The sequence below is a fragment of the Aulonocara stuartgranti genome (genome assembly GCF_965226115.1).
Source record: "Aulonocara stuartgranti genome assembly, chromosome: 5".
NCBI lineage: Eukaryota > Metazoa > Chordata > Actinopteri > Cichliformes > Cichlidae > Aulonocara > Aulonocara stuartgranti.
The window spans coordinates 22,370,674-22,397,576 of record NC_138943.1 but is presented as its reverse complement, the minus strand read 5'-3'; the positions used below and the strand labels follow the sequence as shown (position 1 = coordinate 22,397,576).

The following is a 26,903-nucleotide window of genomic DNA, read 5'->3' as shown; positions in this document are numbered from 1 at the left end:
TAACAGGGACTGAACCGATAAGCAGAATCATCAAGCACATGTGGACAGAGCAGGATTTGAGCAAAGGGTTTTGACGATTGTGTAAATAACTCAGGCTTTGCTCATAACTCATTATAACAACCCGGTCATTCAACAAATGAGCGAACGAACCCTGTGGGGCAGAGCCATTTGTGTGGGAACCTGTTTCAAGATCAAACAAGCAAAAAGAATACACAGTTTATCTGTCCATAAGCCATCTGTTTCATCCACCAATTACACTTCCCTTTGCTTCACCATGTCAACAACTTCTTTCAAGTTTCAGTGACTTTCCACCATCTTCAAAACACACACACACAGTCCTTATTCCCTCTGATCTGCCATCCGTTGCTGGGTCTCCCCTCCTCTCTCCTGCCCCTCCTTTTCCGTACACACACTCCCTCTCTGCCTGTATCTCCCTCCTTCCACAGTTGTCCTCACATATTAGGTTCCCCAGTCCTAAGAAGCAGAATTAGCCACTGGAATCTTGTGCACTTGTTTCCTTCACTCCCGGCAAAGAGGTGACAGCATAAAAGGAAAACACAGAGAAAATACAGACAGACACAGAGTATTAGAAGCTTTTTGAAACGAAGAGGATAAAGAGAGCGAGAGAACCGAAGATGAAGAAGCTGAACATCAAGATGCTTGTAGTTTGATGCAGCCACACTGTGGGCATGTGGCTGTCTGCACCGAGCATTTCCCTCTTCACTCCCCAGCTGACTGTTGCCAGTTCTGCGCTCACGACGCTGAGTGTTTATTTATTTATATTTCTACAATAATGTGAGCATACTTTTTTTTATTCCACTCAAAGAGGACGGCATCTCTGTGGTATTTTACGCTGGCTGACACACTGACCTCTGGACTCTCTACTGGTCAAAGGAGCTGGATCGCATTGAGCATCGCGAAGTGCAGAAGCAACCAATGTGGGGCTCAGGTAAGATCATAACAGACTACTGAGCAATGCAAAAACACCCACCAGCCTGAGTTTGCTTCCTTTGATCAGCTTAAGAAGAACTGAGAGGCTGGGTAAGCCGGGATCCCCTCATTACTGCAATATTCTGAGCAGAAATAAAGAGCGAGTGACAGTGGCTACACGAGGCTTTGAAGGTTTCTCTCTTTGATGAAAGTTAGGCCAGTCTCCTGCAAACATCAGCACGTAGGGTCAGATAAGACTTTGCACTCACACTTGGTGTGACCCTTTACACACTTCACTGATATGATGCAGGAAATGGATGATGGAAGAAGGAAGGTGCATAGAAGGAGGAGAAAGAAAGAGAGCAACCTTTGGCGTGAATAGATAGAACAGAACTTTTGTTTTCCCTGACATCCTTAAACAAATTGATAAGCAGAACGGAAAAGCTTGTGGACACACAAAAGATATCAGTAATGTTTGTTATTAAAGTGAAGGCTAGTCACAGCTAGAGCTGTGTGGGGGTAATTCTTGTGTGCCCAATGTCAGCATATTCTGATTCCTCATATATACAGCAGTAGTAATAAACAGAATCTAAAGCACTCTGGCGTCTCGGTTAATAGCATGTGAAGTATAAGACACCAGTTTTTGGGTGCTTACATAGAGGGAACTGATTGCACATCTGGCCTCTGCTCACATTATCCTTAGTTGAATCCCCATTACCTTCCATCATAGTTATTCCAAGTATTTGTCTTAATCTGGTTAAAAATGTAGTAAGTGCAAATGAAATTATTTGTTTATGATCACATAAAAAATGCTTTAATAACACTAAAATATTAACATATATAATTTGCCCCTTCCCCATCAGAGGGCACTGTAATGTACAACACACGTGCTGATGAAGTGCCCTGTACCCCTTTACTCTACACAGACCTGTGTTTAGTCCAGTGTGTGTCCTTGTGTGTGCCTGTTTGTGTGTATTTATATACAGTGCATGTTAGTCATTTAGTTAATTCAAGCCCATTTTAACCTCCACGGTGCAGTAAATTCAGTAGATCTTCTCTCATCACGTCAGTGCAGAAATACACTTTACATTATACAGCTTTATAACTAAGCGTAGCTCAAGTTAGTATGTAGTTCATATGTAGAACAAAAAAAAACAAACAAACAAAAAGACACTTATGCTGAGTGTGACATAATTTGCATTTACTTCATCTGCATCGTCTGTTTGGCACAATAGCCTGTATTGGGTTACGTATACGTTAAGTATATGCTTATGGCTATTCTAATGTTATCTGAGGTGGACTAGCACAACACTTCAGGCCTCACCGCTAAAGATTAAACCTAAATTGGACTTTTTGACAAATCAGTCGATACAGTCATGGCCACCCGGGACAGTATGCAGTACACAGGACTACTGAATGAACAGTATGCAACTAAACACTGATCAAAACTTTAATACTTTATTCTAAACATAATGGGAGCCGTACGAGTCGTGTAAAAGACTAAGTACACCCTTCCTGCTACTATAGAAATTCACAGGGTAAGTAGAAGCTGATCAAACTTCATTAACTGATCATCAGCAAGTGTGAGCACCTCCATACAAGTTGGTACTAAGGCAGTTTGCTGGTTTGCCACAATGCTACAATCCCACAATCTTCCCAGGATTGGACATCCCAGGAAACTCACCCCATGGTCAGACTGTGCTATGCTCAGAGAAACAGCACAAAACCCAAGAGCCACACCTCAGACTCTACAGGTTAAAGCTAAACCTTCACTGAAACTGGTTCATGCAACAGAAGAATGATGCCAAGCACAGCAACAAATGTTACAACACAAAGGCTGAAAAAGAGAAAAATCAAGGAGCTGCAACAGTCCAGTCATATGCCAGACTTAGAATCCAACAGGTGCATAAATGAATGCCTGGAAACTTCATTGAAATGACGCAGCACTGTAAAGAAAAGTGGGCCAGAATTCCTCCACAACGACGTGACAGACTGATAAAATTATACAGAAAACAAAGTTATTGCTGCTAAAAGTGGTTCTACAAGCTACTGAATCATGGAGTGACTCCTGTGAAAACTTTCTTCATAAATGTTCAAGAAATATTTGAATAATGATTAAAAATTACTTTAAATAATCCATTTGAGTTGTCATTAAATCCACTGTATAATTGATCAATTCAGCAAAGATATTCTTTCACACTGACAGAACTTTTTGTTCTCCGAAAACCAGAAAGGCTCTTCATTAAGTAGACAAGGCAAAGACTTAGCATAAATCCCCAAGGACACACACACGCACAGACACACACATACACAGATGGGATGGTTCGTCACATGAGCTCTGAGGTCCGATTTCATTTTCCCATGGTGACATCCATTAAAGTCATGCTGTGTCTGACCCTCCACCCTCAGACAGCCATATTAGCACCTGGCCCATTGGCCACAACATTACACCTGCCTGCATTATTCAGGCTGACTCTATTAATGAGGAAACCTTATCACACACACACACACACACACACACACACACAAACTCTACCCTGGGTTCAAGCAAACTTAAACACAAACAGACTGACACGCAGCATTATTTGACTTACTTTAGGATGACTGTTTAATTATGTAAAAATGGACCAGATCGTGTTGCCTAAAGCCCGAACAAAAGAGTTCATGTGACAGCCCGATCTTGTGAGAAAGTGTTTGACGAAGGCTCGCACATCCATTAGCACAGCATACACCTTAAACTCATTGTTCTGGTAAATGTTGGTATAGGAGTGCGTGCAGTGAGCTTAGTATTTAAGCTCATTCAGCACTCTCTGCCACTGCCTGTCAAACAGCTGTCAGCTCCCTCCTTCATCCTGCTGTTTCACCATATCTTCCACATTTCCTCACCTTACACTTTCATCCCCGAGTCAGTCTGCATTAACCTCAATTTCTCCTCCCCTCCCCACAATGCTTCATCGAGTCTCTCAAGCTGTCAGTCTCTACTGCGCCTCTGCGCCTGCTCTTCTTTTTGTCTCTTCGCACACTTGTCTGCAACAACACCGTGAACTCGGTCAGCATTTTCCAAAATGTACTGCTGATTTTTGTGTATACAGCTAACAGACAACAGACAGGTAGAGGGAGAGAGCAGAGGAAAATCTCAGGAGGAAATTGTCAGAGCACAAAGACATATTACAGATCTCAGATGTTGTCGATGAGAGTGAAAGTGAGACGAGGAGAGGTGTGTGTGTGTGTGTGTGTGTGTGTGTGCTGGGCTCGGGGGGGGTCGTCAATAGTAAACAGGAGACAAAGGGAGACGGAGAGAAGGAGAGAGCAGAATCGACAGCAGCATTATCAGTCTGCGTCCTGATTCAAACACCCCAAGAAAATGTTCAGTTCCAGCTGCTCTCATTGGCTAAACCTCCAACCAATCACAGCTTAGAAATGCAAGGTGCCTTTAGGTTATACCCAACCCCAAAAATATGGTAGAGAGAGAGAGAGCGAGAGAGCGAGAGAGAGAGAGGCATGCTGTAGTGCAGAGGTTCCTCCTGTGAGGCAAGCCTCCATCTCTCTGGTGTTCCTCCTGCTGGAGTGAATATATAACAGTGAATAAATTACAGGCTTCATTGCAGTAGATTGAGTGCATGCTGTGTTGCAGTCAAGGCTGCTGTGTTTCTCCTCTGGCAACAGCTGCCTGAGACGTGTACCGAGACTTGAAGGAGAAGAAGAAGGAGAACTATCTAATGTGGATGAGGGACACTGAGCGGGAGGGAAGACACAGTGTAGAGAACCAAAGTGAAGGTTGTGATGTTGGATGTCTTTTCCACATTGAGTTTTGAGAACCAGAGAGGGGGGCGCTTAAGATTTGAGTCGTCCTTGTAGCTGATCAAAGAGGAGAGGAGTCAAGCAGGAAGATAACGTGGGAAAGAGAAGTGGGAGAATACAGCATGATCTTGGGTAAGACAGCATTGGAGGGCTTTTTCCTCCTCCGTGCTCTCATTGATCTGATTGATTTTGTTTTTCTTCCACACAGTTAGATTTCTGTTCTGATGAGATGATCTCTTGTGTATGGTGCAAACTTTTGATATGCATTTATGCGATGTTTTCTTTGACATGCGTGATCAATGTGTCACCCTGTGTGAAAGAAATCTGTAGGGTCTTGTGAGCAGGCTCGCTTTGCTCCAGTTCATTTGACTTTGTGTGAGAACTTGACTCTCACGCTCACCAAGCTCGTGTACATTAGATGATTTTAGTCAGTTCCAGAGGAAATAAGGACATGCTGTCTTAAAAAAATATATGTATCCCACAAAAAACATGAATATTGCAAAATGAATGAGAGAAGAGACCTTTAACCACATTAAGGCGATTAAGGAAATATTCCAAATTCCTATGAAAATGTGTTCATTTTAAGTAGTCTAACATGACCCTAAGCTGAGGTAGTCCTTCATTAAAAAAGAACTTAGTGCATTATGTGATCAATTATCTCAGTTTCTCTTGGCCTAAGGCATAAAAGCACTCACCACTGACAGGGTGCAAGACTGCATGTCATTAATCAGTCTAATCCTCCGCCTCGCCAGCAAGCTTCATTACGGAACAGATTCTGGAAACTGGAGATCTGGCTTTTAGATTCCGTTTTTAAAGGAGAATTTTTAAGATCAACAACAATGCTGGCTCACTTCCCTGTGGTCGGTACATACATTACTCCAACATAATGCTCAAAGGTGTCAGGGGACAAATCAGCATTAAGAAGAAGTATAAAAAGGTCAAGAAAGCAGTGCCATAAAGCCACAGAGTGGTTTTTTTTGTGCAACAGAATAATGAACTCCAACTTCAGTCTATATAAAGGCTGTTTTGTATGCTTGTACACAAATTGAGTTTGGATTACGTTTGTGAAACGCATTTACTGCAGTCAGCTGAGTTATGCTGATGTTTTGCAATCTGCAGAATATTACAGTAGCTCTTCAATGCCCCGTCCAATAATGTCATGCACCGCACTTTTATTTAAAGGCTAAAACAACCATCCTTTAGACACAATCATGTGAGGCAGAGGCGTATAATTTAGAAACATATAATTTAGATGATGTTTTCCAGTTCCAGCCTTTTATCTTGTTCCGTTTATCAACACTAATCCATCTTTCCTCACAGTAGATTTGATTAACCACTGTGACCTTGTCCCATGTACGTGTGCGCTGACTAAATATTTGACTACTTTATTTTTGTTTGCTTGCTCTTACCCCTGCTCGAGTCTTCCTGTGATCTGAGTGTGAGCTTGAGCTTGTGGTAATCCTTTTCCCAGTGCAGAAGCTTTAACTCTGCATGCATTAGACACTAAACGCGCTGACACATGATCACAACAACATGGGCTGATAGGATTTTATAAACTGTATTAGTTTCCTTTTCGAGAGACAGAAGTAGCTCCAGATACTGAAATAGCAACCATGAAAGGCAAAGGCAGGAACAGCAAAGATGGAGGGGATGAACAGGGAAAGCCTCCACCGATCTACAGTCCTGTGTCTCCCTTCGCTCTGTCCCTACATTTACACCTAGTTTTAATGTCTTTTGATGAAAGGAGGAAAATCAAACATGTTGACACAGTGAGCCTCGCAGACTAGAAGAACTGTGCCGAACCTGGCTCATCTCCCTCGATGCAGAGCAGTGGAGAACACAGTTTAGTAACTCTTGTGTAATTTTTGTGATGAATATTTCAGACCCAGAGGTTTTTATTTATTTAAAAGTGAGCCAAGGCTTCCTCTAATCTGATGCAAAGACCTCAGTCAGCACTATATAAAAGTTCACGTCTTGCATCACATCTAGACACACATAGACGAATTTTCCCCGCTCATCCGTGGCCTCCAAAGGAATCAGAGGTGCACGTTGACCCCGATAAACAACATGACCTTTAAATCCAGGCAATGCAATGAAGGGTGAAAAGTATTGGCATTTTAAATGGAGACAGAGGGCTGCCACTCTGTGTTCAACAACCTGACACACATTTCATATGCTTAAGAAGCCTGAAACTTTTGCAGAGAGCGGATTGAGAACTGCAGGACTATACGGGGCTATATGCTGACAGTAAATGCAGCAGAGCTCAGACAGGACATCAACAACTACCTTTTATCACACAAGGAGCTCATGCAGTCCAGAAATTACATTTTGTTTATCCAAATTACAGTGAGATAACAGTAAAACCGCTGCAGTAAGTGGCATATTGTTTCTGAATGTATCGTTGTTATTTGTTTATATAAACTGCTCGAGGAGGATTGCGCACAAATGACCCATAACTCTTCCTAACCTTACGCTAGTCCAAACTGGCATAAATGGGTCACTGGACAGTGAAATCAGAGTGTGTCATTTCGGGGGACACCAGCATCTGCGGTATCGTATGATGTCACAGCAAAAATGCTCATCACCACTGCTTTTTGCACGCTGAGTCTGACATAGTGTCATGTGATGCTGGGCCACAATAGCCTTGTTTACCCACCTGTAAGTACTGCAAAATGAAAGAGGAGTGATGGTGGAACTGTGAGAGGGGACCAGAAGTGTGGACCCAGGAAACGAGGTAGAAACCGTGATCACAGTTTGGTATATAAACTGTAATTAATGTTACTGAAAATCCCCAAATTGACCAATTTTCATTTTTGCAAAGACGCTTCTCATGCCTAAAGTCTGTAAACCTGCAGCAAAAGTAATGATAGGTGATGTTGCTGTTAGATCAGGAAATCTCATATGTCATTTTGGAAGGCAATAACACATTTGTCATTAAGTTTGGAGCCCTTGTTGACCATAATTATACAGTTAAATGCTCTGAAATCTACAGCACAAAACAGTAATGTCTATCATTTACTGATTTAAGGACTCCAAAAGTAGCATGAGAACATAGGCTGATCATACAGTTGTTTATTGTTTATTGTTCTGATGTTATTCACACTATGTGCGCCACCCGCCTCAATCTTACCCTTGCGTGTTGCTTTATGGCCATGCTATAGCATAAAACCACACTCTCCCTTTTAGACTGCAATCAAATCCCAAAATACAACTGGTCATTTCTGCTTCTGTGGAATAAAACCTGTGCTGTATGTATTTCAGCTGTATACCACACAATCCTTCTTTGTTCTCTGTGACTTTTCTATGCATTGAAGATCAAGTATTCCTTTCTTTTGTCTGTTTTCTTTTTTATAAAACGATGATGCATCTGGCTGCTGTTTGTCTGATGCCATTGTTTTGTATGTGCATTTTTACTGAACGTGTTTGCTTTGGATGCTCTTGTGTGTTCTGTGTACTTTTGGTTCTCGGGTTTCTGTATGTCTGTATCTACAGTAGTATATTATTCCACCACCCAGCAGGTGTTTAAATGATTTGAGGGAAAAAAGGGATAATAATGTGGGGCAGGGCTGCTGTTCATGTTGTCCTGGTGGTTCTCTTAATGGCCTTCACTTTGCTCTGTGTAGCTTTGTGCTAAAGAGCTCTGGTAGAGCCTCAATGGTGCCTGCGACACAATGAAAGACAAAGTTGGCAGTTGGATTCGGGCTGTTTCCAGCAACTCCCCAAAGAGCTGAAGCCTGACACGAGCTGAAGAACAGGCAGATGTTCAACAGTCTTTTTAGGAAACAAATCTCTTCAGGATAATTGGCAAATAATTGGCTCGCTGTGTGGTTAATTTCACCATCAAAGAGTTCTGAGCTCCAGTTTAAGTGAATGAAATTATAGTATTAAGCAGATATCTTTGCTATTAGCTGATCTTGCAGCATTAGCTGATAAATTAGCATCTCACCTTTTTCTCCATATAGTGTCACTTCTGGCTCTTAGATAAAATTCCGAAAAACAATATGGATGCAATATGGATGCAGTCCTTGTTGAGGCTTCAAAAACTGTTGTCAACAAAGAATTGAGTGATGTCACAGACCTACATCATATTTACTGTATACTCTTTGGGGTAAGCTTTAAGCAGATTGCGCAGACACCTCACAGGAGACACTTTGTACTCTGATACACAGTTAAACTGACTTCTACCAAAAGCAAGTCATGGCATGTAGCTGACCCACTAGAAGAGGCATAGCATGAAATTGCTCATCCATGTACGCTTTGCATGTGACTTGCAGAGGTTAACCCTTTGCAACAGCTGTAGCCTACTTGACTTGACTCCTTTCAGTATTTTTAAAGCAATGTTTTTAACCAGCATGTTCCACGCTGTGGTTCAGCTGCATGGAGTACGACTGCTTCCTTTAGGTAGCAGATGGCCTTTGTTCTGTACATTAACCTGCAGGTCGACATGGCTCTTTACCTCCTCTGGTCACCTTGGACTCACCTCAAAACATGCGGCTCTTTCCCCCCACAACCCCCACCCCCTCCTCTGATGCCTTCCTTTCGCCTCCTTGTCCAGACCTCCTTTTCTCGCTCACTCGACTTGAACCACTCAGTTCAGGCCATTAGTTCTCAGCTTATCATCTCCAGTTCCTTGATAGTCACTTTTTTTTCTTAACCTCTTCATGGGGAAAGACTGTGAAAAGACTTGAGAAATTATTTACAGGAAAATATCCAGACAAAGCAATGTCCTGCATCATTACAGAATAATTTTTAATTTTAATGAGAGCAGTGAAAAATCTGCAGAGGAAGAAAAAAAAGTCTTCGGTAATTACAAACACTGCATCAAATCAGAGACTGGAGCTGCAGAAGGACTAAGGAATCTCAAGAGCACTGCATAACAGGCACACACACACACACACGTTTCCACTGAAAGAGGACTTCAGAGAGTTCTCTAGGAGGCGGCATTTAAGCTTGGCCACTGGGGCGCAAAGCATCTATCATTAAAACAAAGTGCAGAGTGAAATCAAATGTGTTCTCCTTCTCAACCACTTGACTCTCCTCTTCGCTGTGTCCTTTCCAGATCTCACACAGACCAACACAACATTAATCAGAACCCAGCCCATAAATTACCCTTTTTTTTAGAGCATCATCTATTCAGACTACAAAGGTTTGTGTGCGAATGTGAATGTGTGCACCGTCGTCTGTCCCCCCGCTTAGGTTGAAATAGCTGCCTTTGACTTGAGGGTAAGCTGAGCCGCAGTAAATTGGATTTCATGCTCAGTCCTTCACAGCAGCAGTATGCGACACTAAGACAGACCCATCTTCCCTCTGCATTCACGACAAAGTTAGCACTGTGGTTCTTTAAAGGTTGGAGCTTTAAACACAGTTGCATGACTTTCTTTTTTTCCTAGGATTGGTTTTAATGTCAGCTCTGCCAAAGTGTGGCAATTACCAACTCAGCATTTCAGCTACAAAACTGAAAATGTTAGTCGTGAATCACAGACACACCAATGGTGTCATCTGCGACCAAATGTTGGATCAGCTCTGTCTCGCATTCCTTTGTACTTCAACCTGAGGGTGAAAGCCAAACCCAAATGCAGTGAGCCCAGTGGTTTTCTGGTTATTAGACACCCTTCCACCACACGGTTGCCTCTGTCTCTGCTGCAGTGACAGCAAGGGGGTTTTTGTCAGGAGGCAGGCTGGTTAATCCACCACAGACGCTCATTTCAGAATTATCTGTGCACAGCAGGCCATTTAGATGCAGATGTGACGCGGCTGGCATCGTGTGCCGGTCCTCTTGAGTGTGGAGCTAACGGGCCTGGATAAAGGTTTCTTTCTTTGGTGGGAGCCTGCAGTGTCTTTGCCTCTCGTCAGACTTCATTCTGGCAGACAGCATGTCACACAATCTCCCATCCCCTTCCCTCCCGGTCCCATCATGGAGCACGAAGATGGAAGCAAGCAGGGAATACAGAGAGACTCCTGCGACGCCACTGACATTGACATTACCTCTATGATCATTAAACCTAAATTGGCTAAATGAATTGCCAATTTGAGAAGCCTTAGTCACAGCATACTGGTGTGTGCACCGCACGCCTGTGTGTGCACCTAACGGGGGAGATAAGATTCCATCTCTGGTTGTCTGTTTTCCTTTTTCTTTTCTTTTTTTGTCCCTCCTCTGCTTCTCTTCATTTCTGTCCAACTACCTCTCTCGCACAATCTACACAAAAATTCAATAAGCTATTACACAGACATTGATCTCTTTCTCACACATTTGCATGGGGGGGGGGGGCGAAGTAAATCAGTGAGATGACGGTGCTGTCAGTTCATTTCAGTGGAGAAAAGGAGCTGTAGATGGTGAGAACTGGATTTATGGAGTTTGGCATCTTAACACTTTAATGCTCCTCAGAATGTGTCCAATCAATGCTCTCTCTCCCTGCATGGTCGTGGCATTCTCTTATCTGATGTCACTGTATATCACTCAGGAGCTGGGTAGGTCAGGGGACGATGCTGCTACGCTCACGCCGAATTGGTTGGTGCAGAACGTGGCACTAAAAGCAATGAGCAGCATTGTTTTAATGTAGCACTCTACTGTGTCTGCACTGTAAATACAGATTTACTATAGAAGACGTTCTTTGACCTTTAAATTGTAATATAGCGTAAAATGAGCTGTGGATTTACCAGAAACGTGCCGGGAATACATTTCACCAGCCCAAGAGGAAACACAGTGATGATGTCTCTCCATCGCTCCACTCAGCTGAGACACTATTGTCCTATTATTTGCTTGGCAGGGAATTAAACTGTGCTTAATTGCATTCAATTTAGTTTCTACTTTTTTAAATTTACCCTTTTGATCAAATAAAGAACAAACAGAATTTTAAGTGTAATAGGCAGAAGGAGAGTGGTGAACTGATGCTTGAAATAAGTATTATTTACAGTATGCTGCATGTAACCCTAACCCTAGCACCCGCCCACTAAAATAGCTTGGTGGTATGTTCATGAACATTTTTCTCATTTACACAAACACAGTCCTGTGGCTGTGAATACATCCTGCTGCCTCATGTTAATCCATGTCTGAAAATAGTTCTCAAAACGCTACTAATGCTACTGCTTCGGGTGCAGCCGCTTGGACACCTCCCACTGGTTTATGAGCTCTTGCTTCAACTCGATGATTTTTTTGTTCATCATTTTGTTTTTTTTCTCTTTTTATTAAACCAGATACTACAAGTGGAAGGGGATTCTCACTGAGAAACCAAAGACACCACATGGTCATACAGCAGCAGCTGGTCAATCACCAAGTAGCCTTGGCTCAAGGCATTCCCTGATTAATTTTCCATGTGACTAATAAATTGGAATATTTCACAAACGGAAAATCATGCTGCAAACTAGTGAATGAGAACCGAGAGAACTCATGCCCACAGACAGTCTCTTTACTGTGCAGCCACACAACCAGTAATGACCTCGTAATACAGTGACAGGTCTGTCCCATCTACACTCACCAGCCACTTCATTAGGTACACGTAACCTTCATGAAAGCATATCTAATCAGCTATTCGCAGGGTCGAGACATGGTCGAGACGACCTGCTGAAGTGTGAATCGAATGACAATGTGGAAGAAAGGTGATATAAGTAATTCTAAACATGGCGTGGTTGTTGGTGTCAGATCCAGTGAGCAGCCTAGGAAGGAAACAGTAACGGATATAACCGCTCTTTGCACATATGCTATGCAGAAGAGCACCACATGTTAAATCTTGAAGAAGATGGGATATAGCAGCAGAAGACCACACCGAGTCCTGCTTCCTGTCACCTATCAGGAAACTGAGGCTCACCAAAATTGTAAAATTGAAGACTGGAGAATCATTGTTTGGTCTGAAAGCTCTGCTGCAATATTCAAATGGCAGCGTCACAATTTAACATAATCGGCTTCAAACCATGGATCCATCGCTGCCCTGGTTAACGTCTAATTGTGCAACTTTTTGCATATTTGGGCCTCACAGTACCAGTTGAGCATCATTTAAACAGCCTACTGAGAATTGTTGTTAAGAAAGAAGGAGGAAAGGAAGGAATATAGCTAGCAAGCTAGATATATAGAGAGATAGATGTTTATATTCCTTCTCTCAGTATCTGTTGTTGGGCAGTCACTCATGCCTTCCTGATGGTATGTCGTCTGAAATTAGATGTGTCACTCCAGTTTTTTTTTTTTATCCTTCACAAATCTTGCTGCGTTTGTTTTAAAGAGGTGATAATGGCCACCATTTGAACTGTGGGCTTTATGTCTGAAGGACATTTAAACTGCAACCTGTAGCCTTACACCTATTTTTTTCCCATAATATCAAACACTCTCCTTCTCATGCAGCACATGTAAAAGTATTCACACATGATTAACAACAGCTACAGCTCAGCTTTACCTGTCACAGCCTCCCAAGGACGCTGAAACACCCTGAAGAGGAATGCCAAAAGTACAGACTTTCCCCTCCATCTATTTCTGATCCTGACAGTAAATTATTTATGTCTCCCCTGTTGTAAGAGACGGGAGCCTCCTCTGATACCAAAATAGTCTTTTCTTCCCCTCGTTTTGACAAGTGACCAATTTTCTTTTCAAAACTAACAAAACTGTTAAGGAGCCTATAGTCATCACAAAGAGGCAGCAATAAAGGGAGATGACTGCATATAATCTCAAGAGAAAAGATTATACAAATTCTCTCTGGGTAGCTAGATTGGGCCTGAAGTGTCCTGCTGGTTTTACACTGGAGAAGAATAAGTAGTGGGAAGCATAGGTGGAAAACAGAAAGAGGATGATGATGAGAAGAAGGAATGGAAGAACTGGTGCTGGAGTGAGAAGAAGTACAGATGAGGGATAGAGAGCCAGGCAAACAGAATAAGAGAGCATGAAATAAGGATAGAAAACTGTGCTCGGTGCGAGAGACAGAGACACTGGGAGAAATGGAGAAAAGACAGATATCTGCAGCACCCGAGCTGCGAGGCTTAAGGAGCTTAGCTCTCCTGCCCATCACAGAAAAGTCTTCAAGTGCAGGCATTCAGTGCTGCTGAGCAACTACTGAGAGAAAAGTGAGCAGCAAAAGCAAAGAGAGGAGAGGTTTGGGTGATGAGTGGGGTTCAAATGTGAAAAAAGGCACAGAGGATGAGGGAAGCAGCAGATTTTGTTTTGATACAGTGAAAGAAAAGATGTGTTAGAACTTGTTGTAAGATTGTTGGATATGTTTTGACACTTCTGGAAAAAAACAGCTCAGTGTTCAGAGTTATATACAGAGTTCATTCCTTGCTTTGATTTTAATGGCGGCACCCGTCCAACATGATATCATTTCAAAAACTCATTAATGAAGTGTCATAATATTCATTCTTGGCCCAGATCTGGTATTGATGATGACGTCAGACCACTGAAGAGTCCCTGTTTTGTTTTGTTTTTTCATGCCTTGACGTTTGAGCAAGCATCAAGAAATTTCAAAGAGCTTTTTCTGTGAATTAACAAAAACTTTCTTTTATAATAAAAGGACAGTGTGGGCAATCAGCTGCACATTTATTTCTTACACTTTAAGAGTACTACTTACAGTTTTATTTTACACAAGAGCATTTATTAAAAAATGAGACATACTATTGGCCCATCATGTGAAATTAGTTTGACATCCCTGGTGTAAGCTCGTTTTCCAAAAGGTCAAACTGCTCCTTTAAGAAGAACGCTTTATGGTTGCCGTCTTTTACTAGAATATGTAATTATTTATAGGTTTTTTAATATCATTGTTTGCATATCTACCGCAGGAGGTGTAAACCGCCCAGGGCCTGTCCCTGCCTTCCTCAGGAGCCCACCTGTCATCCCACCTCCACTGGATATGAAGCCGTTCCTCCAGTTCCCCCTGGAATCGCCTCACCCAGCCAGCATCGGCCTCTTCCACAACTTTAACACAGTGAGTGCTCACAGACATTCCTGTGCATATGCGCACAGGCAGCGCCTGGGATTTGTTATCAGTTTGTTTCACTTAACAGGAGACAGAGTTGGTATTCAGTTGTGGCTCCGGAGCCTCTCGAGTGAAGACAAGTGATAAACTGATAAGGGATTTATGGTGTCTAATACAAAATAATAAGGTGACAGCTGTTTGCTTTTTATTCAGCACAGTGAGTTTCAGTATAATTGAGAAAATGCCCAAGCGGGTGGTTTACAGCAATAAAATGAGTTACAGCTAATCAATCGTATAAGAGGCACGGGCTGTTCTCCACAGTCAGCATTTTCTCCACCTCCCTCACATTTCTAGATTGGGTTTCATGTGAAGGTCATCTTGGTGACAAAAGGGGACGGGCGAGCGCCACCCACAGACACACACACACACACAATCAGTCAACTCGGGCAGAATGACCCTTGTGCAGGTTTATGATTCATCCTTCATCATCAAGGGCATTGAGTGTGGCCACTAATCCCACAGCACTTTCATGCAAATCATTCTCTGTCTGCACAGTAAAAATTTATACAAGTCCACAATACTAAAACACTCTGTGTGAGTCACTTCAACATCTACTGTCATCATATAAGATAAGAGGCTGCGGGAGCTTAAAGGACACAGTGAAAGGCAAACTGACAAAAACAGTTGATTACAGTGATTATTGCTTCAAACTGAGTTATGGTCCTGTTTGGAGTCAGGTCAACCTCACCAGGTTTACAGGCAATTTCCAAATACTTAACATTCTGCAGAGCCTACAGTAGATCCAGCCTTCTTGCACTGAGACTGCACAGTACTGCGCTGTGTGGTAAGAGCTCTTTAAACTGCTCTTTAGAGCCACGCAGTCCTAGGTCATTAGTCCAAAACAATTCAGGCTGTTTTACAAAAATGAAGACTGCCTTATTTTATACACTTCAGCGGGGAAAAAATACACATTTCCATGGTAACAATCTGCCGTTCCCATTCAATTCACATAATTATGGTAATAATAGGGTCCAAACAATGACAAAAAAAGAGTTAATTTAGGCATAAAAATGCTACTGTTCATCTGGGTGCCTGGGTGAATAGAGCAGAGTTGCTGAGGCTCTGAAGAGGTGGCACAGCTGGCTTTTTTTTAGTTTTTTGGGGAAAATGAATTCTCAGTAAATTTGTACTACAGTACATAAGAGAGTCAAGAGCTACACTGCTCTGCACAAGAAATAAAAACAGATGCTGACATACACTAGCTATCAAGCTGTTTTTACACATGCGCTGCACCCTCACACTTCTCTAGACATTAGCCTGCACAGGTGCATGTGAGAACACAAATGTCTAACAGTGTCTTTGTAATGTTCACGTGTGAAAGTGGCTTTAGTTAGATCCAACTCCTTAGTCCTCCTGTTGTTATAGGAGGAAGAGTGCTGCATTCAGAAACATTTTATAACTTGTTAACAGAAAAGCCAGTTTTGTGTTATGCAACGTAGAGGACAAGAGCCACATCCAGGCAATGTATTTATATTTTATAAAAGCTTGTTTAATACTGTAGAAAACAACCTTCAGCCAGGAGTTCAGTATTCCCATGTCAGACAGCCTTGTTGACTGCCGGGAGCTCGATAATTAGACTTCAAGTGCAAATTTGGTTTCACTTCATAATTCAGTCTGACATCGTGTTCTTGTTTAACCGCGTTCGGTTTGGAAAGGGACGTTCGTTTGCACTAAGAAGTCAATAGCAGGTGACATATCTGTTCCTCAATTTCCATCAACATTAAGCTGTGGCAGCTGATGATTTCAGTGTTATCTTCTCTCAATGATGACTTGCAAAAGCCCCTGTAGCAGAAATTACATTTTTTGCTGCACTGATGAGCAAAGCAGAAATGCAGGACACAATCTGGAGGACAAGAATGTACCTACCTGTCTTCTTTAGATTTCTTGATTAAAGCAACAAAACACCAGGGATCCACAGACAAAATCTAAAAACCTTTGCACGGCTACTTAACCAGTTTTGGTGAAGTTGCTTCCTAAAGTGTTTTTGATGCTCCCATTAGATGCTGAAGATAAATTTTTGAATAGAACTCTGTGTCCTATAATGTAAAACATCACCTCTTTCAACAAAGATGCTTTGCAATCCTATCATGAAACGCTTCCAGCCTTTTATTATGAAATATTATCTAAATCAACTTTAATGGGCATGCTTCTACCAATCAATTTGCTGTTGATTGCAATTAAAGATTCTTTAAGCTCTCTGTCAGCTAAGCTATATGGTTATGTGGTGTATCCAAAGAAAAGGTTTATATGCAGCCAGATATGTGGGACGCATCTATAAAGTGTGAATTACTGGTGCAGAAAAAGCTCGACTACATGAGGAGAGTTAGAGTGAAAGAGAAGATGAAAAGTGGAGTAATAGGTTAATGAGGTCATAAGAGTTGGGACAGAGAAAGAGATCCTGATGAGAACAGGTGGTCAAAGAAAGGCAGCGAATGACACGCAGTGATGGGAGACTACAGAGAAAGACACAACACACACGCACACATTAAAAGGCCCCAGATACATACCCATATGCACAACAGACAGGTTGAGCGCTGAGCTCACCCAGACGCAGCGCTGGCACACGGACAACTGAGCAGATGAAAACAAAACAAATTTGGAGGTGCTGCAGGTCTCCACATGAAAAGCACAAAACAGTCGAAAGATAAACCGAAGAGCTGACGTCACAGGCAAGAGGGGGAAAGACGTTTAAGTCTGTAAATATTTCTAACAATAGATTTACACCCAGTTTAAGTCCTCAGACCAATTACACCATTTCCCCTGGTGCCTGCAGCTTCACAGTGTAAACAGTCTCTCATTTGGCAGCATGTATCCAGTCTGAGAAGGAGATGAGAGGTGGAGTAAAACCACAGTGGAGTTTTGGCTGCTTAATGAGGGCAACACCCAGCACTGCGGTTTCCAAACCCTGCCAAAGGGTCAGAGAGCTCACACGACTCCAATGCAGTTGTCTAAAAATGAGGCAGTAAAGAGTATGACATGGCATATTTTTCCTTGTTCTGGAAATGACAAACATGGGTATTATATATATATGCACGTCTTGATGCATGCTCAATCATCCAGGTAAGTAAATCTCCAAAAGTTGGAGAAATGGTCGAAAGATAGAGACTGAAGAAGTCACTTGGACGAGTAACAAAACGTTTCTCCCACTGAAAACGCTACGTCCAGATGAACAGAATAAACTTTTGTGTGTATATATATATATATATATATATATATATATATATATGTATATTCATATTTTTTTAAGTTAAGAGTCATATTTTTATTATTTTGGAACTCATCACATGTCTGCCTGTAGCTATGATATTAATGTCTCATCTTGTGGTAACCTCTTAACCCTTTTACTCCGCTGTTATTTGCTTAAAAAACAATCATCTAAAATGCAGCAAAATCCAAAGAAAAGCTTCTATCTTTTCAGAGTACTGCATGGAGAAATTACTGCTTCTTGTAATACACTGGTATGTAGGTTTAAAAAAAGGAGCTTTTTTTCTGCACACATAGCAGTGTAAAATTCTTGGAGATTGCGAGTCTGTAATTAGGCCCCTCTAACCCTAACATGAATTAAAGCGTTTGAACGGCACCCAAGAACTCAGGCACAGACAGCAGCACCAGCTGCTGCAGAGAAAACACACACCTTCCTGTCCGCATCAATCACTGCTCCCTCTTCACTTCCCTCTTCCCCAACTCTATTTTATCTCCCAGCCTTTCTTCCCCTTCAGAGGCTGTCATTCACCTGCACTTTTTCTTCAGCGCCTCTCTCTCTCTCTCTCATCCACATTCACTTGGCTGAACCTTTGAGTGCACTGCAGTTAGGAGAAGCACTGGCCTCTGAATTTCTCCTGTGGTGCTGAATTTTTGATGTGACCTCTGGGCTGTCTCTCCTCAGATGGACCCTGTCCAAAAGGCTGTGATGACGCACACCTTTGGGCCACCTATGATGAAGACAAAGCGGCCAATCATCTCCTGCAACGTCTGTCAAATACGCTTCAACTCGGAGGTATGGCAGCTTAAGCAGTTCCAGAACAGGGTTGCTTTCATGGCCATAAAAATCCTACTAACTGACCACTTGCAAAATTCACAACACAAACAGCAGCTTTTTTTTTTCTACCGGCTTAGCTTAGGTGAGTAGGATGCTGGGGAAAAAGTGACACTCAAACGCAAAAGCATCCTAGTTTTACCTGGATTATTAATCAAGTTCCTCAACCTGCTACATCAGCACCTGTGTGTCCTTTTATGCAGAGACCTTCAGATTAAATAGCTAAAAGCTTAAGTCTGCGGTGGCACATCCACTGTAGAGTGCTTTACCACACTGTGGAAACCAGTGCTGAATGCTTCTATAATAAAATTTAGTCTTATGTTAACACCTCTGCTTCTAGTTTTTATTGGATTTGGGAAAGTTTTGAGTGCCAGGCTTGTTAGCCCAGTATTTCAGAAGGTTTGCTTTAAGAATTTTGAGTAGTGTTGCTGCAGGATTTTAAAGTTTGGCGGGTGTAGCAGTTAATAAAAGGATGGGGTTAATAGAAACTTAGTTGGTTAAAGACATCATGTTAAAATAATGAATATCTGAATTACTTCAATCCAGAATTGAACTTGTATTCACTGCACATGACCTAAAAAGTCTGCAGTCTGGTCTTGAAGTTGGTTGGTGATTGACTGCACAGCTGGAGAAGGTGAAAACTTAGTTCACACTTTAGCAGCTCCATTTTTAGCTTGTCCACCAAAAAGTGTGGGGGGGAGGAAGGGAGAGATATACCTGCTTGCTTCACTTCTGCTGGAATTCTCACACACATGGTAGTATTAAAGTTTCAAAGGAATGTTGTCTCAGATAAGTTCCTGATTATCCAAAAACTTGTCTTTTTAACTTGTGCAAACAGAAGTCTGAAAAACATTTCTTAGCTGTTGACGGCCACCTTGTGACTATAACTGTTCTTTATCCCACTCTGACGAGGCTGTAACTGACATTTGTACGACGTGTTTGCTGGTTACAGTAAAGCAGGAGGATGGAGTCCTAGAAGTTTCTGTATTGCTGATGGGGCACATTTGTGGCACATTATGACTAACAGTTGGCGCCTATGCCAACGCAAGGAAAGGGGGGCTGAAATAAAAGAGGCCTGAAGTGATGAAACTTTAGAGGAAATATTGGAGTGTCCCCCATTAAGGAGGCAGTCGTGTTAACTGAAGTTGAAAAGCAAATCATTCATAATGTGGGCAGCTACTGGATGACATGCCCGACGAGTCTGCGCCTGTCTACTGCTGGGTCTGTTACAGTGAGTGAGCACAGGGAATACATTTTAATGATATAGGACTTTCTTTGCATGAAAAAATATGTATTTGGACAGCCCATTTCTTGGTGAGCACACTTCTTCTCAAGCTGTATCTCTACATTTCTGTATTTATTTAACACCAATATATGTGCAAAAAGTGAAATAATCCCAGAAATAAAAAACACGTCAGTTGAAGACGCAAATATCTTGTCTTGTCAACAAAACGCTGGGGCTGCATTTGAATGATCGATGCATTCGACGCTGACAGAGCTTTCAAGGATGGAAAAATCCTGGTGTTTATGACTTACTGCTGTAACCTCTAACCTAAAACATGAGCAGAAATCAAACAAAAGCCTGATATACAAGCCTGGCTAAAAATATGATTGGATTGCAGGGACCAAGTGCTAAATACTTTCACTCTAAATGCAGTGGTGTGTAAAGGACACAGGCAAGGAGGGAGTCATGTGAAACTTGTGTAACACTGCCCCGTTCTCTCTGTGAGGGGCCGCTTAATTATATCTCCCCTGCTCAAACCTTGCGTGTTCTCACATGGTCAACATTATCATTAGTATTATGGGGGTGGGGTACGTGTAATAGGGAAGTGTTTTGATTCTCTTCACCATGTTCTCATTTGCATACCTGTGCGTCCACTGAAATGTGCATGTATGAAAATGCTTGTGCAGGTGTGTGTGCGTGGCTTATCGTGTGCCCGGGACTTCCAATTCTGAGCCACCTGTTTGTCCAGCCTGCTGCTTTACTCATGAGCTGGCAGCGTGCATCTGCTCTGCTGCAGCTCTACAACACTTTCCAGAGTAACCTGAGAGTCTGGGAGCTTAAAGCATAGTGGACATTCTTTAATAATGAAGGAATACTCTACTTACAGTGCTGTACTTGGCTTACTCATGCTGTCTGGTCTGTGCCATGGCTCTTAAGGGAATACGAAGCGAAAGCAAATTGTTGATGGTGGTCACTGGGAGTCAGGTGCCTATCACTGCTGCTCCACTGTAGTCCCACATGCTGTAATTATAACGCCGCAATTCATTTAAGGCCACAGAGGACAAATTAGCCTGCCAGTGTGTTCAGCTCTGCTCTGCTGCAAGGTTGACGTCACACCATGCTGCATTAGCCATCGTCACCACTGCTGTAACATGCTGGACACCTCTCTCCCTTTCCCCATCTCTCCTTGTCCTCCTCGGGCAAATGCAAAATCATGTTTCATTACCGTCCCCCATCCGTCTGGCAACTTTTGTCTTTTCTTTTTCCTCATCGGTTTTCATGTTTCCACTTCTCCCTCTGTGGGGGTATACTCTATACCGTGTCTTTCTCTCCACCTCTCAAGCCTCTTTCCACCCCCTCTTCCTGTCACTGCTGTCTGTCCTCAGTAGATTTGGCTGCTAGACCAGCTCTATCTGCTTTCAGTGCCTTTTGTCGGTTTATAGATAAAACATCAAAGCACATCCTGCTTAGAGAGAAAAAGGATTTTAGGGACATTCACTTGCTCTCATTTTCTCCTTAAATCCCATTCCCACTTCTACATTCATCTAAATTCTCCTTTCCGTTGGCTCTCACTCAGCTTCTCTCCATCCATTTCACCTGCTAAAACATAGTTTCTGTTTTATCATATGCTGTATTATTTACCTTTCTTCTTACATAAAAACCCCTCATTGACATCAATTGCTTTGGATCCTGTAATGTACTGTGCCCCCACTTCTGATGCTGTCAGGATTTTTTTATGCATGAATGGATGGCAGCCCTTCATTGATTTCTTGAAATTGAAGGTCATTAGGACAGTGAAAGTATCCAAGCACAGAAAACTATTGGGTTGCATAAAAAGATAAAAAACAAAACAAAACAAAACAAAACATGAAGGCCGGCAGCACAGAGCCTGGGTTACAACAAGAGAGGCCACTGGCTATTTCAGCTCTCTACTGTCCTTTGTTTGTCGAGTTGTAGGCCCCTCATCTCCTGCCTAATTGCAGGGAAGCACCAGCTGGGGGAGTAGAGTTACACAAGCAGAGCTATATCTGCCTTTCTGTCATCACCAATCAGGATGAGGGCTATATGGGTAACTATCATTGGCAGTTAATACCACAGGCTTACAGAGGCACGCTGGACACGTCCCAGTCGACCCTTTGCCTCAGAGCCCCAACATGTACCTGGCACACGCCTCATGTGGGTTTCTCAGCCTTTCTATTGACATAATGAAACAGATCTAATTCCAGAACGTGTTTGCATGAGCATACACATGCACATAGAGTCACACACACAGTGTCATATATTAATAAGGAGCTTACAGGAACTATATTTGTACCCTAACACCTCACCCTTTCCTTTGATTTCACTTGATGGTGACATGGACAGTAATATCTGAACTTGGAGGCTTACACTGATTTCCGTATCAGCGGGGAATATTTTCGGATGTAAATCATGCACCACATGATTTACATCAAATGCCAAAGTTAAATACCAGCACAACAAACCTTTTGTGTAATGAGGCAGAAAGTAAGGGCATTGAGGTTAGTGCTCAGCGGACATATTTGTAATAATTGTAACCGCAAACCTTAACCTCTACCACAAAAAAAAGATAATGTTTATGAATATGCAAAATCTGTAGAGAGGTTTCTAGTACAGGAACTTGTACAGTTGGAAGACAGAACAGGAAGCTATGGTCTGAATAGCTGCCGGTTACACTGAAAGCTCAAAAGAATAAGCTGTGACTTCAATGCTCTAAAAAATAAACAGTTACAACTAAAATAAGTACGGCTAATGTAGAAAGTGGAAAGCTCATGAAATATTGTCTTTTCTGGGACCTTCTAGCAATAAAAGCCTCAGTGATGAAGCCATATAACTGACATATAAAATGTCTGCAAAAGGAACCTTAATGCAGCTCTGATATGGCTGTGAAAGTGCACACATTACACGTTAAATCCGTGTGTTTTCCAGGGAATCCTTCACTTCGTAGGTGGGAGGAAGTGAGGAAATGGCAGACTTATAATAGATAACTTGTTTCCTGTTGCATCTTGAAAACTGAAATGTAAAATCCGACATCCCCACAGTAGATCTTTAAATGGCTCCCTTGGAGGATCAGCTTGGAACTGATCCTCTTAAGTGCACACTCGTGGATGCAAACTTTTTGCCCAGCAACTGACTGTCAACTGTCACACCTCACCCACATCCCCCCAGCCCATTTCAGATTATCCCACCACTCAATAATCATCATCAGCTCAGCAGGCCAGTGCTGTGATTACAGCAGTGCTGAAGGAAGACAAGAATATTCTGGAGACTAATCTTTGCTGACTGCCTCATCAGTGGTGCACCATCACCCGTCACAAAAAACAGCTCAACAGACAGTTTGATTAGGGTTTATTATGTGTGTGTTACTATTTGTAGACACTTCACTTGATGATCTATTAGAGTCTGCTTGGTTCAATATGGAGAAAAGACAACCAAGGTGGTGGGCATTTGGAAATAAGGACATGAACATGCCATGTTAAAGTGCCATGTGCTTTATTCTTGTTTTTCAGAGCCAGGCAGAAGCCCACTATAAAGGGAACCGTCATGCTCGAAGGGTGAAGGGTATCGAGACTTCCAAAACAACCCGTCTCCAAGATGGTGACAAGCAACACCATCCCCCTCCTGCTTCACCCTCACCTCCAGGCCCTTTACCATCCAGCCCTGAGCCTGATCCTAACAACAATAAACAGGGTGAGCATCGCCTCTCAAATACAGGAACCTGTCATGAAATGTAAAGTGAAAGTATTGGCAAACTGGTTTATCTAAAATAATATATTTTCGCATCAGGAGAGTCAGAAGGTTCATTTTATTGCTGATTTTGTTTTTTCCTAAATTATTCACTAACAAGAGATCTTTGTGCTGTTTTCAGATGACAATCAGTCCTGTCCCAACTCTAAAGAGTCACCGTCAACCCCCAGCTGCCTTCCTACTTCCACACCAAGCTCAGCAGATACAGAGTGCCCCCTCTTGCCTTCTGTCAACACGCCTTTGCCACTGTCTCCTTCCCCTTCTGCAGCCTTCAGTACACCCTCTGCAGATTCAGCAGCACCAGCAGCAGCTGGTCTTCTTGACACCCCGTCCCCAGCACCCAGCCCATCTTCAGGAGAGTCGGAGGAAGAGAAAGCCAAAAAGCTTCTCTACTGCTCCCTTTGCAAAGTGGCTGTTAATTCCCTCTCACAACTGGAGGCACACAACAAAGGTTAGTCCCAGGGGAAGTGGACAAATTGTGCAGCTTTCAAAGTGTCTTCAGAAACACTGAAGCGTGCCTCTTTAGAAGTTATTCTTCACTTGTTCTGAGTGTTATGTTTGAAGACGTGAAGCAGCTGCGTTACTGCCACTTAGTGGTGAGAATGTCATATTAAAACATGGTAAATGGCAATTGATAAAAACCTTAACACACAGCACCTACACTTAATATTTTCTCACTCAATTCTCTATCATAAAGTCCATTTACTGGCTGTTCTGGAGCTTTTAGTCTTGTTACATAATCCTCTGGAAGTTTAAAAAGCTTATTATTTATTTCAACCACTTGAACAACTTCTTATCCATATGGGAGACTCTTGCTCGTGGAAACATCAGACAAACAACAACAACAAAGAGGCAACAGAGAAAAACATTGAAGGGGAAAAAATCCTGGAAGATGCTCACTCTAGTATTCTTTTTGTTGTTCCCAGGTACCAAACACAAAACTATTCTGGAGGCTCGAAGTGGACTGGGACCGATTAAAGCTTACCCACGCTTGGGTCCTAAACCCAGCCCTGAGCAGGGAGGGGAGCTCTCCTCAGACCCTAACACTCAGGAACGCACCTTCCACTGTGAGATCTGCAACGTCAGAGTCAACTCTGAGCTGCAGCTTAAACAGGTGAGGAAGAAAAGCTCAAAATAGATCCTGAGTGGATTATGTGACGAGAAATCCCATATCTGATTTTTTTTTTTTATTTAATGTTCCAGCATATATCTAGCCGGAGGCACCGCGATGGAGTCGCAGGGAAACCTAATCCTCTTCTCAGTCGGCACAAGAAGCGCACAGACTTTATGGTACATGCTCATTTTTATTTACATGCAGCACTTCTCCCTCATAAATTCATCCTCATTTAGGTTAAATCTTAAAAGGATCAACAAGTCGTTTTTCTATTTGTTTGTTTTTTAAAGGAACTTCCAAAAACCCTAGGGGCTGGACTTTTACCAAATCCTCTGGCTGTTGCTGCAGCAATGGCAGCAGCAGCGTCCTCAAATCAGCTGGCACTACGTCCTCCCGGCCCAGCCTCCCATCCTCACCCTCATCACCACCTCCTACAGGGAACACCCCTCAGCCTGCTGAGGCCAGCCCCAGGACCCATCCGCACCACACACGGGCCAATCCTCTTCACTCCTTATTAATGCTGAAAGAGCGAGGACAAATCAGGAAGAAGCACACTGTGAATCGGAGGCCGGCAACCGCGTGCCATCAAGAGCCAAACCAGCTGGTGTTTCTCCAGCTGGTTTTTCAGGATGATAAAAACATGAACATGGCTCTTAATGGCGCATCGTGTAGCAAAATATATGTTTCCATCCTCTCCAGTTTCCATCAAGCATGGACTTCTTTCAGCATCCTCCAGTCTGCAGCTGACTAAATACCTGCATCTGTCATAAGATCCACTACATTGGACTGAAAACCCTACCTCTCTTAAGTTTATGGTTCATCTGCAAGGATTCATTACATATCCAAACGTTAACAAACATGCCTGCTGCAGTTAGGTGTAGTAGTTGCCTCTGATGTTAGTTGGTATCCATACTGTAGCTGTAAAGGTATAGTGGATTGTACCACTGTAATTTTTTCTATTTTTATTTTTTGCTTTTGTAGCCTATGAAAAGAAAAAGGTGCCCACAGTGTTGATACAATGTCTGCAGTTTCTGGCAAACATTTTCACAGCTGGCTTTTGTCTGTATTGTGTCAGGTTTACAGAAATAAGGAGTGATAAGAAGAACAGGAAATACATAGTTCTTACAGGAAGTCTTAAAGCAGAAGTGATTATGAAGTAATGGTAATCATAGATCATTGGCTACAGATGCACTATGCAGCTCTTGGTGTTTATTCTTAGCGTTTTAAGAGGAAACACAAGCTTAGACTTTATAAGAAACAGAGAACAAGAGGAAATACCCGTGCTAAGTCTCTTAAATCCCCTAAACTGTTTTTCTGATGATCCTCTGATTATCCCCAAGTCATCACAGATCGTGTATATAAAAGTCTCACAAAGCACACAAGCGGTGAGAAATATAAGTGAAAATGTCTTCATTATTTTATCATCTACACAACACTGTGCAAAACAGAAACTTTTCAGTGTCTTAATGGACTGACTTTCACATGCCGAGCACAGCAGGACAGTCGTTGACTCATGGCTTCTATTGCAGTTTGTGCACATTAAAAAGACTGCATTTCACCACTATCTGAATGAAGTGGAAACAGTGTGATGAAAGACACCAGCATTGAAGCAAAAAGGACCACATGCACAGATGAGAAGTTGTATGCAAAAAAAGCCTTTTTGACAGTGTTGCAGGTTTGTGTTGGGATAAAAATGTTTTGTTTGTCTGCTCTGCCTCGTGTGCTCCAATCTGCATCACCCAAAGTATCCCAGTGAAAACTGTTGGCTTGCGAAACTTTAGAGGGAAGCTTTAGGAAATGGAAACTGTAGCAATACTTTAAGCACTCCTGCTAACTTTTCTTGTCAACTGCAATAAAAAATGTCTTCAAATGTGATAAATGTTATTTAGGATTAGGATACTGAAACGTTGCTGTAAACGTAGATTAATAAAAAAAAAAAATAATAATAAATGGTTCAAGTCTGGGATTCCTAAATGTTGAGTCTAAGTAAAATTATATATATTAAAAAAAATCATTAAACTGAATTCATGGTTGTAACGAGTGGTGACTGGTGTTTTGTTTTCCAGTTATTTTAAGTGTCCT

The 26,903-nt window shown here is 42.3% G+C and overlaps 1 protein-coding gene across 1 annotated transcript; it reads left to right on the top strand.

The window, feature by feature from the left end:
* The first annotated feature begins 883 nt into the window (after positions 1-883).
* Positions 884-26,837, top strand: LOC309707486 (zinc finger protein 385A-like). The gene is made up of 8 exons (XM_082534855.1): positions 884-949; positions 14,485-14,630; positions 18,568-18,678; positions 23,470-23,650; positions 23,829-24,158; positions 24,634-24,821; positions 24,911-24,997; positions 25,112-26,837. Exons 1-8 carry the CDS (start codon positions 937-939, stop codon positions 25,337-25,339), a joined length of 1,284 nt encoding a protein of 427 aa, XP_082390981.1. The 5' UTR covers positions 884-936; the 3' UTR covers positions 25,340-26,837.
* Positions 26,838-26,903: the final 66 nt, after the last annotated feature.